The sequence below is a fragment of the Canis lupus genome, chromosome 21 (genome assembly GCF_003254725.2).
Source record: "Canis lupus dingo isolate Sandy chromosome 21, ASM325472v2, whole genome shotgun sequence".
Taxonomy (NCBI): Eukaryota; Metazoa; Chordata; class Mammalia; order Carnivora; family Canidae; genus Canis; species Canis lupus.
In genome coordinates, this window is record NC_064263.1 from 1,359,789 (window position 1) to 1,373,284 (window position 13,496).

At 34.8% G+C, this 13,496-nt stretch overlaps 1 protein-coding gene across 4 annotated transcripts in view; it reads right to left on the reverse strand.

Annotated features, from left to right (window-relative positions):
* CNTN5 (contactin 5) overlaps positions 1-13,496 on the reverse strand; it is a 1,295,471-nt gene that overhangs the window by 61,135 nt on the left and 1,220,840 nt on the right. For all 4 annotated transcript variants that reach the window (XM_025420999.3, XM_025420992.3, XM_049098649.1 and 1 more), the window contains one exon: positions 9,103-9,252. In XM_025420999.3, coding sequence (XP_025276784.1) covers positions 9,103-9,252 — 150 coding nt within the window. The remainder of the gene's footprint in view (positions 1-9,102; positions 9,253-13,496) is intronic.

The following is a 13,496-nucleotide window of genomic DNA, read 5'->3' on the forward strand; positions in this document are numbered from 1 at the left end:
GATAAGTTCTGGGTATATGGTATGGTGACTGTAGTTAACAATACTGTATCATATATTTGAAAGTTGCTAAAAGAATAGATCTTAAAAATTCTTATCATAAGGAAAAACTTACAACTATATGAGGTGATGAATGTTAAATAAATTTACCGTGGAATCCTTACAGTATATACATATAGCAAATCATTATGTTGTATCTCCTTAAGCCAATATAGTGTTATATGCCAATAATATCTCAATAAAACTAGAAAAACAAACAAAAAAGAAATATTAAGGCTTTAATAGCTAGGCATCAGGTACTGTGGTTGGTTATCAGGATCACAATGTTTGCACTGAGTACTCCTAATTTGCTTAAATTTCCTAATTACATGCAGATAATTAGTGGAACCTATGATCATTCATTTCTTTGTCAAGTTAGTGGGACACAGTTATCTCTGCAGTCAACCCTTTGGAGTCCACTGATTTTAATTATATCCTTTTATTTATAAAACAACATATTCATGGTATGTAGAAATTTGACTTAATCTTTCAGAGCCCTTGTGGTTTGAAAGTTCTATAATTCTTGTTAGAACCATAAAAGTAATATAATCAAACATCTAATAAATGATTTCATTGAGTTCAGAGAAAAACATTTGTTGAAAAACCAGACATAATTTCAATATAATTAATGAAAACCTGATTTAGAATTAAGCAGTTAGATGATTTTTTTCCTTTGGTTGGCTACTAATAAATGTCATGTGCTTATTAGCTTACAGAATCAAGTTTACATGCATGGTTAACAGGTTAAACTCTGATTCTTCTGAGTTTCTTTCTCAGCAGTGCTGTTCCATAAATAGATAATGTCATTAGTACTCTTCTCTCAAGCTGCAAATGTCTTGCTATTTTAGTGCCTTATTTGGCACATTGCAATGTAGACTATTGACTTTTTCCACCTTGTACATTGGAAATATTGTAAACAGTCAGAGTGACCAAACTATACAGTATCTTAGTTTAAGCATACATGCCTTTAAGCATGAATTTCAAAGAACTCCTTCTAAGTGTAACAGTTTGAACAAAGTCAATCATGCTAACAACATGCTCTAATTTGGATTAAACAAAAGAAGACAGGATGAAATTATTTACCAATCTCTTTTTTTCCCCTGAAAAACTTCTAATATCTTTTATAGTAGATAATTTACACAGTTTATTAAATGATACAGCTTTATTAGAGAAGGGGGAGATGAAATGTAATTTAAAAGTTTATTGGTAATCTAGCAACTGGTTTGAAAAGATGCTAAAGAGTAGGAAGAAGAAACACAGGTTGTTTATACAGTAATGGTGGGAGTCAAGAAGAAAATAAAAAAAAACACAAGAACACATTTTTTTCCCTACCTGAATTGAAGTATGTAGCACATAAATATTTCAGTTAACTCATTATCATTTAAGTTTACTTCATATATTAGTTAAGTTTAAAGAGTTTCCTGGGACGCCTGGGTGGCTCAGCGGTTGAGTATTTGCATTCAGCTCAGGGTGTGATCCCGGGATCCCAGCCATCCCGAGGTCCCACATTGGACTCCTTGCATGGAGCCTACTTCTTCTGCTTAGGTCTCTGCCTCTCTCTGTATGTGTCACTCATGGATAAATAAATTAAGTAATTAAAAAAAGAAGTTTAAAGAATTTCCAAAACAAAAAGTAGCAATGGTGTTTCCTAAAGAGTTCAAATAATGCTTTTACTCCTATCAATAGGATAGATAAGGTGATGTGCACAAACTGGAGTGTGTTTCTGTGGAGTGAGAAAGAGCTGGGCTTGGATCTCAATCTTACCATTCTAGCTGGTTAGCTGCAAATATTTCTTAACTTTGTTGTCTTTCAGTTGCTTCACAGGGGTAACAGTTACCTACTTTTTAAAGTTATTTTCAAAATTGGTGCTTGGAACTAGAATTTATAAATATTACCTAATGTTATCATCTACTTAGATTTCAAACGAAGAAACTGGTGAAGTCTTCCGTGATAAACAGTAAAAGTTCAGCATTGAGTCTATGCATATGTAATCTTGAAGGAGATTATTCTTTTGGAAATCTGGATAATATTGTTCAGATAGTATGGAATTATACTTTCAGTTTTGGCTCAGCTTGTTTTAATTTGGAAATCTAGGCAATATACCATTTTTTTTAATTTACAAAAGGATTATTTTAGAAAATGTAATATTTCTCTGATTTATGAATTTTCTTATAAATGGTAACAGTCTTTTGACAGCTTTTGCACAGGAGGTTAATATATGCAATAAATGGTGTTTACCTCAACTAATATTCCCAGCTTTATTTTTATGGATCCACAAGGAAATATAAGCAGAAGATGGGTAAAAAAAAAATCTTCAAATGAGATTTGTTGATGCATGTGATAAAAAGAGGAGAAGGAAAAAGCAAGAGGAAGAAGGTAGCAGGGAAGGCACGTAATTTAAAATCACTATCTTTGGTGGAAGGTTATAGATCTCTAGCTTTACTTCTTAACCGGAGACCTTGTGCACATTTTTAAAACTTTCTAATTCTGTTTTCTCATCTGTAAAATGAGGATAAACACTTCTTGCTTTAGAGGGTTTATGTGACAATTAAATGATATAATAAAGGGCAGGTACTTAGAATTAGAGCCTGGAATATGGTTCATGATTTATCACTGGTTTATGGTATAATGGAGATAGGAAGATATGAAAGTCATACTTGAGTGTCTCACATTTACTCCTGGGTTGATAACTTTTCATCACCCTTTATCTTGCATGCTCAAGTCTTCTACTGCTCTTCCATCACTTCACTATTAATAAGAACATGACATGCCTAAAATTAGCCAGACTAAAAGAAAAAAGTCAGACTTCTTTTACAAAGGCTTTTGTTAAAATTACCATCTCTGCTTGCAAAATGCCTCTGAAAATGGAGACTTATTTTTTTGAATTTATTTTGTAGAAAAGACTTGCCTGGATCAAAGTGATTTCATGATTCAAAAATACTATCTGCTTCACTTAATAGTATTTTCTTTTGGATTTTTAAAATTATTTCAGCTGAAGGCTTAATTTTTTAATATAGTATTTTCTCAGAAATATATACTGGAGAGACCTTTAAAAACACTATAGATATCTGTCTTTTCTCTGCACACATCAGTGTCTGACAACAGTGGATTTTCTAATTGCCCCCTAAAAGTAATTCTGCCTGAATTCCATTTGGTCTGGCCTTCAAAGTCCCATTAAATGCCATTTATAAGGCCAATATGCATAATCCCAGAGAGAACTAATTCAACTCCATCTTATAATAGTATTTTATTGTGTTCCTTCCATAATTTTTAAACTCACTGAAATATTCTAAGTAATTATGGACAAGAGCTGTGAAGATACAAATGGAACAAAGCAAGATCCTTTCAGAAGTAGGAAGAAAATGTATAGTGCAAAAAACTATAATAGGAAATTAAATAAGACTTCTGGACTTGAGATAAGTCAGATGTAACCTCAATTGCTAAAGTGAGGTTGGCTAAACCAAACCACAGAATTGCTTAAGAATCACAGAAACCAAATTTTATGATCCTTTTCCATTGCCCCCTTCTAGCTCACATGTATAGGATTTTAGCCTAAGGAAAATTTTGGAAGAAGACTGTCAGTTTAGTAGATAAATGCACTCTGGCATCTCCCTCCAACCTTAGCTGTTGATAAGAGAGAAATGATACTGTCATTTTCCTCTAAAGCTACGAGAGAAGAGGAGAAAAACACTGCTGCAGAGGGTACAGATGCTTATGCTTACATCCTGGCTGAATGCTCTTGAGCTTCAGAATTTTGCAATATGACCCAGCCCAATGCTATACTACCAGAGTGGAGACCAAAATATATCTTGAGGACATCTTTGAGAACATGGATTTGGTAGGTAAAGAATGTGATTACCGTGGGTCAAATGGACACTGTGGAAGACAAGTTTAAATAGGCTTGTTGGGATCACACTCAATTAAGCTGCCTGGTAGGGAATAGGATAATCTCCAAAGAACCCAAAGTATCCTGTAACAGAAAGAAGCAGCATGTGGACAAATGCTGTCACATACTGCACACAACACTCCATGTGAGTATTACAGATTGTACTAGCTAAGTAGATTTCTTCTTCTTATCTGGCCTAGGAAGTGCCTGGGGCAGCAGCTGGAAGGTGAGGGAAGTGAAAAGAAGAAAAAAGACAAATCATAGCCCTTGGGTCAAGCCCTTGAGATAGAGGAAGAGAAAGCATGGAGCTAGATGTGAAATTAAAGTTCTTATTTAAATTAAAATTGAGATTTTTTTTTAAATTGAGATTTTTAATACTTGAAAATGAGACTGCCCTAATACCTAAAAGTGCTATATATATATATATATTTAGTTGAGGCTAAGGTCAGATGAAGCATAATGGAGAGCAATGGTGGTAGAAGAATAAAACTATTGTCTGTTTAAATTCTACAGAGTTCAGTCTGTATAGTAAACTACATAACTATGATTTAGTGCAGAGAATGCTAAGGCTAGGAAAGATTTTCATTTGATTATCTACTTGATACTCATATTTATCTGGTTGAGCCTTAATTTTTAAATGTAGACAAATTATTTTGCTTTGTGTGGGCTGAAATATGTGTGTGTCATTTTCCATTTCAGAGTCAAAAAAGAATGGCAGGTCAGAATGCAATGTGTTAAACAACTAGAAAGCTATATGAATGTGAAACATAATTTTTAAGCAAGTTCTTTCATTGATCGCATTTTTTTTCTGCTCCTTCTGTCTTTTCTATGCTATAACAAGCAAAGAAAATGGCCACATGTTGGGACAATATCACAATTCTTTTATAGACTGATATCTGGGTAGATAACAAAAATAGCATGGTAAAGTTAAACAGAGGTGGAGACAGATTTAGGGGAGAGGCATGCTCTGTACTGTGCACCACCTTCTGAAAGGCTCTCTTGACTCCCAAGCATCAGGTGAACTGAGTGGCCAGACTTGCTGGTACATAGTCTGCAGCAGAGACTTCTCAACAGAAGGGCATCTTGGAGGAGCCAGATGCAGGCCAAGAGACTGGGTGACTCTTACTATATCAACAAAAAGACATTCCATTGAACAAAGAAATAACTCCTTAAATTCATGATGATGATGATGATGATGATGATGATGATGATGGTAAATGGTTAATAGAAAGCATTTACCATGTGCCAGGCACTATGTTAAGCTCTTTGAATACATTATATTATTTAATAGAGTGAGCTAATAGAGTAGTAGGTTGTGATTCTGTCTCCATTTTATAAAGTGAGAAAATCAAGCCTTGAGCAATATATATATCTTAACTATGTTCACTGGCAGTAAACAATGGGAAACATGGATCCAGATCTGCCTAATTCCACAACTTAAACTCCTAATTACAGGTAGAAAATAGAATCATCTTTTCTCTCTTTTTTTTCACTCCAATCTCTCTCTATTTCATCATAATTTGAAATAAAGAACTGCAAATATTGAGATTTATACCAAGAGCTTTGCTAATAATAGACATTTTTATATTGTAGAGAAGACCAAACCTTTCTAAATAATAGGTTGCATAGTTAACTCTCTCTTATCTCCTTTCAAAAATTGTTATTATATATATATAAACTTTTATATATATATAAACTTTTACATATAAACTTATATAAAATTATATATATATATATATATATATATATATATATATATATATATAAACTTATAGTATGTTTGGGTGGCTTAGTTAGTTAAACGTCTGACTCTTGATTTTGGCTCAGGTCATTATTTCAGGGTCATGAGCTCTGGGAGTTGGGCTCCATGCTCTGCATGGGAGTCTTCTTGGGATTCTCTCTCTTTCTGCCCTTCCTCCTGCTTGCATGCACATGCATGCACAAGCATGATGTCTCTCTCTTTCTCTTTCAAATAAAATAAATAAATAAAATCTTTAAAAAATAAATACAAAACTTATGGAATGTAAAATTCCAATTAAATGATAGAATTGCTATTGTTGTATTCATTTTTACACATTTTTCCATTTCTATTATAGTGTATATTTCAAATTCATTTCCTGAGATGTGATTTTTTTTAGTTGAATGTCCTCATTTTATTGTATTTATTTTTTTATTTAATTTTATTTTTTAAAGATTTTATTTATTCATGAGAAAAATAGAGAGAGAAGCAGAGACACACACAGAGGGAGATGCAGGCTCCCTATAAGGAGCTTTATTTGGGACTCGATCTTGGGACTCCGGGATCACACCCTGAGCTGAAGGCAGGGTTCAACTGCTGAGCCAACTAGGAGTCCCGAGTGTCCTCATTTTAAATAATGGAGAAAGCATTGCTATTACACAACCCAAAATCATATACTGGTTTGACGATGGCAACACATTTCCAAAATTAAACAGAAGGTTACATTTATCTATCATCTATCTATGTCTATCATCTAATTAAAGCTTGTAAGAGAATTGTACTATAAATAAGTAAATATGGATGTATGCTAAAGTAAAACATATGTATATTATTATTTTGATATTCTACTAATAAGAAATAAGACTGAACCTATGTTTCTTATATTTACCGACTGCTAGGGGTATTTTGAGGACTGTAAAATTCAAAATGTACCTTTGAGTAAATTTCAAAATATATCCTAGAGGAAATTGCAAAGAAAAATTAACCTTGTCTGGTGTGTTGGAAAGAAAGAATTCCAAAGTAAAAATGCTTTACTAAACCTGCCTTGGAATTTAGAATATTCTGGTAAATAGGAGAATTTTAAAAGAACATAAAATGTTCAACTCAGTACCTTGAATGTGACACCTTTTCTCTTAGTATCTCTGTTGATTTTCAGAGATTACTTGGTCAATTAGAATAGCATCATCTTTTAAAATACAGGACATGTACTTAAAGAGCCAGAGTTTGCAATTTGAGAGGACATCTCTGGATATTTGTGTCCCTTTTAATCTGTGCTGCCTGATAAAACAGGCACAAATGTCAACACTTGCTTCAATGCTATTAGTAGCTCTAGCCCTGTATGGTACCAAAACACAAGAAACATAAAGTAGGCACTACAAGCCTTCCTCATTAACTTTTAAAGGGGAGTATTTCATGCATTTTTCATGCTATTTCTTTTCTCTTCCATGAGATTTTAATGGACTAAAGTATGCCATGTATATAGAACTCATAATAAAATGGAGAGGCAGGAACTATATGATTGAGGTAACTGCTGGAAGAGATGAGATGAGGGGACGAGTCTTTCAGAATGTATCATCTGAATGCAATTTAGCATGAAAAGTAACAGTGCTTTTGCTATAATCTTTTTTAATAGTGCAAGGGGATTCATACTTTAAAAAGTCTAAAAGGATTATTCATCCCAAACGGATTATTTATTTTCAAAATGAATATTTATAGAGAGCCTCTGTATTAGGCAGTAATCTTTGCCTTTGTTTAAACACAATTAGTAATATGCAAAATAAAGCAGTCCTTTTAGAAAATATGTGAGCATAAGTACTAATACTGGCAGTCATGTCAATATATGCAAAGTGAGTACATGAAATGAGGAATAACTCACCTGTTATACTCTTAATTAGTGAATACCTGTACACAATGAAAGCATGACTGATTTATGAATGCATGAAAATCTAACCAGGTAATTAAGGTTCAATTTAAAATTCACACTATTGAAAAAGTAGCAGAAAAAACAACTTGTACTAGACAAATCACAAAAGCAGAAAAGTTGGATTTTCTGTGAATGAATCTTTTCCAACATATTTAGGCTACTTTATCTTTTTATTTTCTTGCTTGCTTAATTTTTATATAGAAATAATATGAACATTTTTGTACAGTTATTCCTACTTAGTGCAATTAATTAACCATTTGTTTTTTTTTCTCTCTTTTTTAAAGGGTCAGACCTAGTGTGTTTTAGAGAAAGGATTCTTTTGTAATTTATTTTAATTATTATAAGCTTTGTTCAATTTATAAAAAGTCACAAATCACATTTTTTGGTCCAACGGACAGTTAGTCTTCTATGTATATGTAATTCTTACCTAGGTACTAGTGTGGATAGGAGCATATGAAGGAAATAAAAGAAATATTCCCTTTTAATCTTTCTACAAAAACATACACAGTACCAGTGCCAGACACCATTCTAGGTGCTGATGATAGAACACTAAAAAATTAGACACAAATCCTTATTCTCTGTGCACTTATATTCTAAGATTATTGAGATTCAGATGTTATCATTGAGTGTAAAAATGTTAAAATTTGTTTTTTCCCTCCCTGTATTTGCAATCTACTCCCTTTCCTCTGTTTTCAGATTGTTTTCATCAATAGTATTGACATTTATGTTTGACTAAGCTAGTGACCTACTACACACTTTTTAACATACAATTTTACAGAGACATGAGAGATGAATCTCAATAAAACTTTGTTCAAAATAGTCAAAATTTTACTAAAATTTTTAATTTATTTTTCTCTTTCCAGATGCCAGGCAAGATATTTTAAAATTGTTTTTAAATAAAGCAGTTTTTAAATAAAGCTGCTAATTCCCCTATGTGACTACTAGAAATATTTTCGAGATACTTCCTTCCAAAAGACCAGAAGGATGCTGTGTTTTCCAAGTCAGGAAGCATATGAATATTTATTGTACTCATAGATATCAAGCACTAGGCAAGTTAAGATGATGTTTGCCTTTGCAGAGTATAATTTATGCTAGGTCCGTTGGTGAAGGGCAACATAGAGGGTACTAAGGAAGTACACTGCAATTACAGCTAATTTGTAACACTGGAGAGAAAGAGGGTGGGTCTATCTACGCTGAATTTTATGGAATTACTATATCGAATGAGTATATAATTAGAAAAATAAACTAACTGGTTCAATTTCATGGTAACCTGAAGATGAATGCTAGGGTTGGGAGGAAATTGAAGTATCTAGATGGTTTTGTGGAAACAAGAGGAAAAAGATCTGAAAACAAAATGGAAGAATTTTTTAAAGGAAATAATTTCATGATGTCTTAGGTAAATGAATCAGGAAAAATTATACTAAATAAAGCAAGTACCCTGGCTAATTCAACTTGTTTTCAAAGTAGTTAGAGGCCTGCCAAATTGAATCAGAATTCAGACTCTCCAAAATTTCTTACCTGCTTCATTTGTGCGGATCATTCGAGATGGGGTGCTTGGATCTCCAGTCCCAATTGGATTGGTGGCCACCACTCTAAATTCATATTCCACCCAGGGGTTAAGGTCCACTGCCATGGCTGACTCTAGGTCCCCCGTTATAATTTCTGGGACTACAGAGAGGAAAGAGATTTTGTGGCATTAGGAAGACCCCGAAATAGTTATAAATGGCAATCCAGGATATCATGGGTACTACCAGAATCAGCAGACTGATGCATAATTCCTTATTACATATGGTCATGGTGTCACCTCTGGTCTCATTAGTAAAGTGAAAACTAATCTTCAGGGAGTAAGCACTTGCACACGTCAAAGATTGTTTTAGCTAATTAGAAATCTTTTGTCTCATCTTTATACATACATTGCTATAACATAGCTTGCCATTATGTATACTAAAAATCATTTTGTCGATCCCTTAGCCTCAAATAAGAGGGCAACTAGTGCTATTTGAGCAAATAGTTCTGAATTTTCTTGAGCAGTTTGCCTCTTGCAGTTCTGGCAAACATGCTTAGCCACTGGGCAGTTCAACATTTTTTTAAATTTTTATTTATGATAGTCACAGAGAGAGAGAGGGGGGCAGAGACATAGGCAGAGGGAGAAGCAGGCTCCATGCACCGAGAGCCTGATGTGGGATTCGACCCCGGGTCTCCAGGATCGCGCCCTGGGCCAAAGGCAGGCGCCAAATTGCTGCGCCACCCAGGGATCCCCACTTGGCAGTTCAAAGCAGCAGATTAAGAATATACCTCTTTAATTAAAAACCTCCAGTGTGTGGGATCTAAGCAAAAGCTCTTCTTGGAGTAACTTTTGTACTATATTTTGATTTTATTAAAGCATAAAGTTGTCAATACAATTGTCACAGAGTGAAATGCTTTTTTACATAGTATACATGCTCTATTTGGGACTGATTTTCCTGTTCATTCATCTCTGCTGTCTAGGAAATATTTCTGCAAGAACATTTGTTACAGGGGTGATAATAGAGAAAAGGGAGAACTTCCCAAATGCAAATTAAGCAAATTTTAACATTGCTTACATCAAAATATGATCTCATCACTTCTTTTTGCAGCAAAACTTCTTAAAAGAGTTATCTATATTTTCCTTCTCTCCTTTTTCCTTTTTTAAAATTGAATTAATATACTGTGATATATTAGTTTCAGTTGTACAAATAATGATTCAAAATTTTATTCATTACTCAGTGCTCATCAGGATAAGTGTACTCTTGATTTCCTTGATCTTTTTACCCTTTGCCCTACCTACTTCCCTTCTAGCAACCACTAGTTTGTTCTCTGTATTTAAGAGTCTGTTTTTTTTGTTTGTCTCTTTTTTTATGTTTGTTTTGTTTTTTAAATTCCACATATAAGTGAAATCATGGTATTTGTCTTTCTGTGACTAATATACTTCACTTAGCATTATAATCTCTAAGTCCATCCATGTTGTTGCAAATAACAATTTCTCATTCTTTCTTATGGCTTTTTAATTCCATTGTATATATGTAGCATATCTTCTTTTCTCAACTCTTCTATCAATGGACACTTGCATTCCTTCCCTATCTTGACTATTAAAAATAAAGCTGCAATGAATACAGGGGTAAATCTATCTTTTCAAAATATGTTTTCTTTTACTTTGGGTAGATAGCAAGTAGTGGAATTACTTATTCATATGGTAATTCTATTTTTAATTTTTTTGAGGAACCTTCATACTGTTTTCCACAATGACTGCATCAATTTGCATTCCTACCAACAATGCATGAAGCTTCCTCTTCCTCTACATCATTGCCAGCACTTGTTATTGCTTTGTCTTCTTGATACTAACCATTCTGACAAGTAGATATTTCATCGTGGTTTTGATGTGTATTTCCCTGATGATTAGTGATATTGAGAATCTTTTTATATGTCTGTTGACCCTTTGGATGTCTTCTTTGGAAAAATGTCTATTCAAGTCTTCTGTCAATTTATTTATTTTTATTTTTTAATAATAAATTTATTTTTTATTGGTGTTGAATTTGCCAACAAACAGAATAACACCCAGGGCTCAACCCGTCAAGTGCCCCCCTCAGTGCCTGCCACCCAGTCATCCCCACCCCCGCGCATCTCCCCTTCCACCACCCCTAGTTCGTTTCCCAGACTTAGGAGACTTCCATGTTCTGTCCCGCTTTCTGCTATTTCCTACCCATTTCTTCTCCCTTCCCCTCTATTCCCTTTCACTATTATTTATATTCCCCAAATGAATGAGACCAAATAATGTTTGTCCTTCTCCGATTGACTTACTTCACTCAGCATAATACCCTCCAGTTCCAAACATGTCGAAGCAAATAGTGGGTATTTCTCATTTCTAATGGCTGAGTAATATTCCATTGTATACATAGACCACATCTTCTTTATCCATTCATCTTTCGATGGACACCGAGGCTCCTTCCACAGTTTGGCTATTGTGGACATTGCTGCTAGAAACATCGGGGTGCAGGTGTCCTGGCGTTTCACTGCCTCTGTATCTTTGGGGTAAATCCCAAAGATTGCTGGGTCGTTGGGCAGATCTATTTTTAACTTTGAGGAACCTCCACACAGTTTTCCAGAGTGGCTGCACCAGTTCACATTCCCACCAACAGTGCAGGAAGGTTCCCTTTTCTCCGCATCCTCTCCAACATTTGTGGTTTCCTGCCTTGTTAATTTTCCCCATTCTCACTGGTGTGAGGTGGGATCTCATTGTGGTTTTGATTTGTATTTCCCTGATGGCAAGTGATGCAGAGCATTTTCTCATGTGCATGTTGGCCATGTCTAGGTCTTCCTCTGTGAATTTACTCTTCATGTCTTTTGCCCATTTCATGATTGGATTGTTTGTTTCTTTGGTGTTGAGTTTAATAAGTTTTTTATAGATCTTGGAAACTAGCCCTTTATCTGATATGTCATTTGCAAATATCTTCTCCCATTCTGTAGGTTGTCTTTGAGTTTTGTTGACTGTATCCTTTGCTGTGCAAAAGCTTCTTATCTGGATGAAGTCCCAATAGTTCATTTTTGCTTTTGTTTCTCTTGACTTCGTGGATGTATCTTGCAAGAAGTTACTGTGGCCGAGTTCAAAAAGGGTGTTGCCTGTGTTCTCCTCTAGGATTTTGATGGACTCTTGTCTCACATTGAGATCTTTCATCCATTTTGAGTTTATCTTTGTGTATGGTGAAAGAGAGTGGTCTAGTTTCATTCTTCTGCATGTGGATGTCCAATGTTCCCAGCACCATTTATTGAAGAGACTGTCTTTCTTCCAATGGATAGTCTTTCCTCCTTTATCGAATATTAGTTGACCATAAAGTTCAGGGTCCACTTCTGGGTTCTCTGTTCTGTTCTATTGATCTATGTGTCTGTTTTTGTGCCAGTACCACACTGTCCTGATGACCACAGCTTTGTAGTACAACCTGACATCTGGCATTGTGATGCCCCCAGATATTGTTTTCTGTTTTAAAATTCCCCTGGCTATTCGGGGTCTTTTCTGATTCCACACAAATCTTAAAATAATTTGTTCTAACTCTGAAGAAAGTCCATGGTATTTTGATAGGGATTGCATTAAACGTGTACATTGCCCTGGGTAACATTGACATTTTCACAATATTAATTCTGCCAATCCATGAGCATGGAATATTTTTCCATCTCTTTGTGTCTTCCTCAATTTCTTTCAGAAGTGTTCTGTAGTTTTTAGGGTATAGATCCTTTACCTCTTTGGTTAGGTGTATTCCTAGGTATCTTATGCTTTTGGGTGCAATTGTAAATGGGATTGACTCCTTAATTTCTCTTTCTTCAGTTTCATTGTTAGTGTATAGAAATGCCACCGATTTCTGGGCATTGATTTTGTATCCTGCCACGCTGCCAAATTGCTCTATGAGCTCTAGCAATCTTGGGGTGGAGTCTTTTCAGTTTTCTATGTAGAGTATCATGTCATCAGCGAAAAGGGAGAGTTTGACTTCTTCTTTGCCAATTTGAATGCCTTTAATGTCTTTTTGTTGTCTGATTGCTAAGGCTAGGACTTCCAGTACTATGTTGAATAGCAGTGGTGAGAGTGGACATCCCTGTCTTGTTCCTGATCTTAGAGGAAAGGCTCCCAGTGCTTCCCCATTGAGAATGATATTTGCTGTGGGCTCTTCGTAGATGGCTTTTAAGATGTTGAGGAATGTTCCCTCTATCCCTACACTCTGATGAGTTTTGATCAGGAATGGATGCTGTATTTTGTCAAATGCTTTCTCTGCATCTATTGAGAGGATCATATGGTTCTTGTTTTTTCTCTTGCTGATATGATCAATCACATGGATTGCTATATGAGTGTTGAACCAGCCTTGCATCACAGGGATAAATCCCACTTGGTCATGGTGAATACTCTTCTT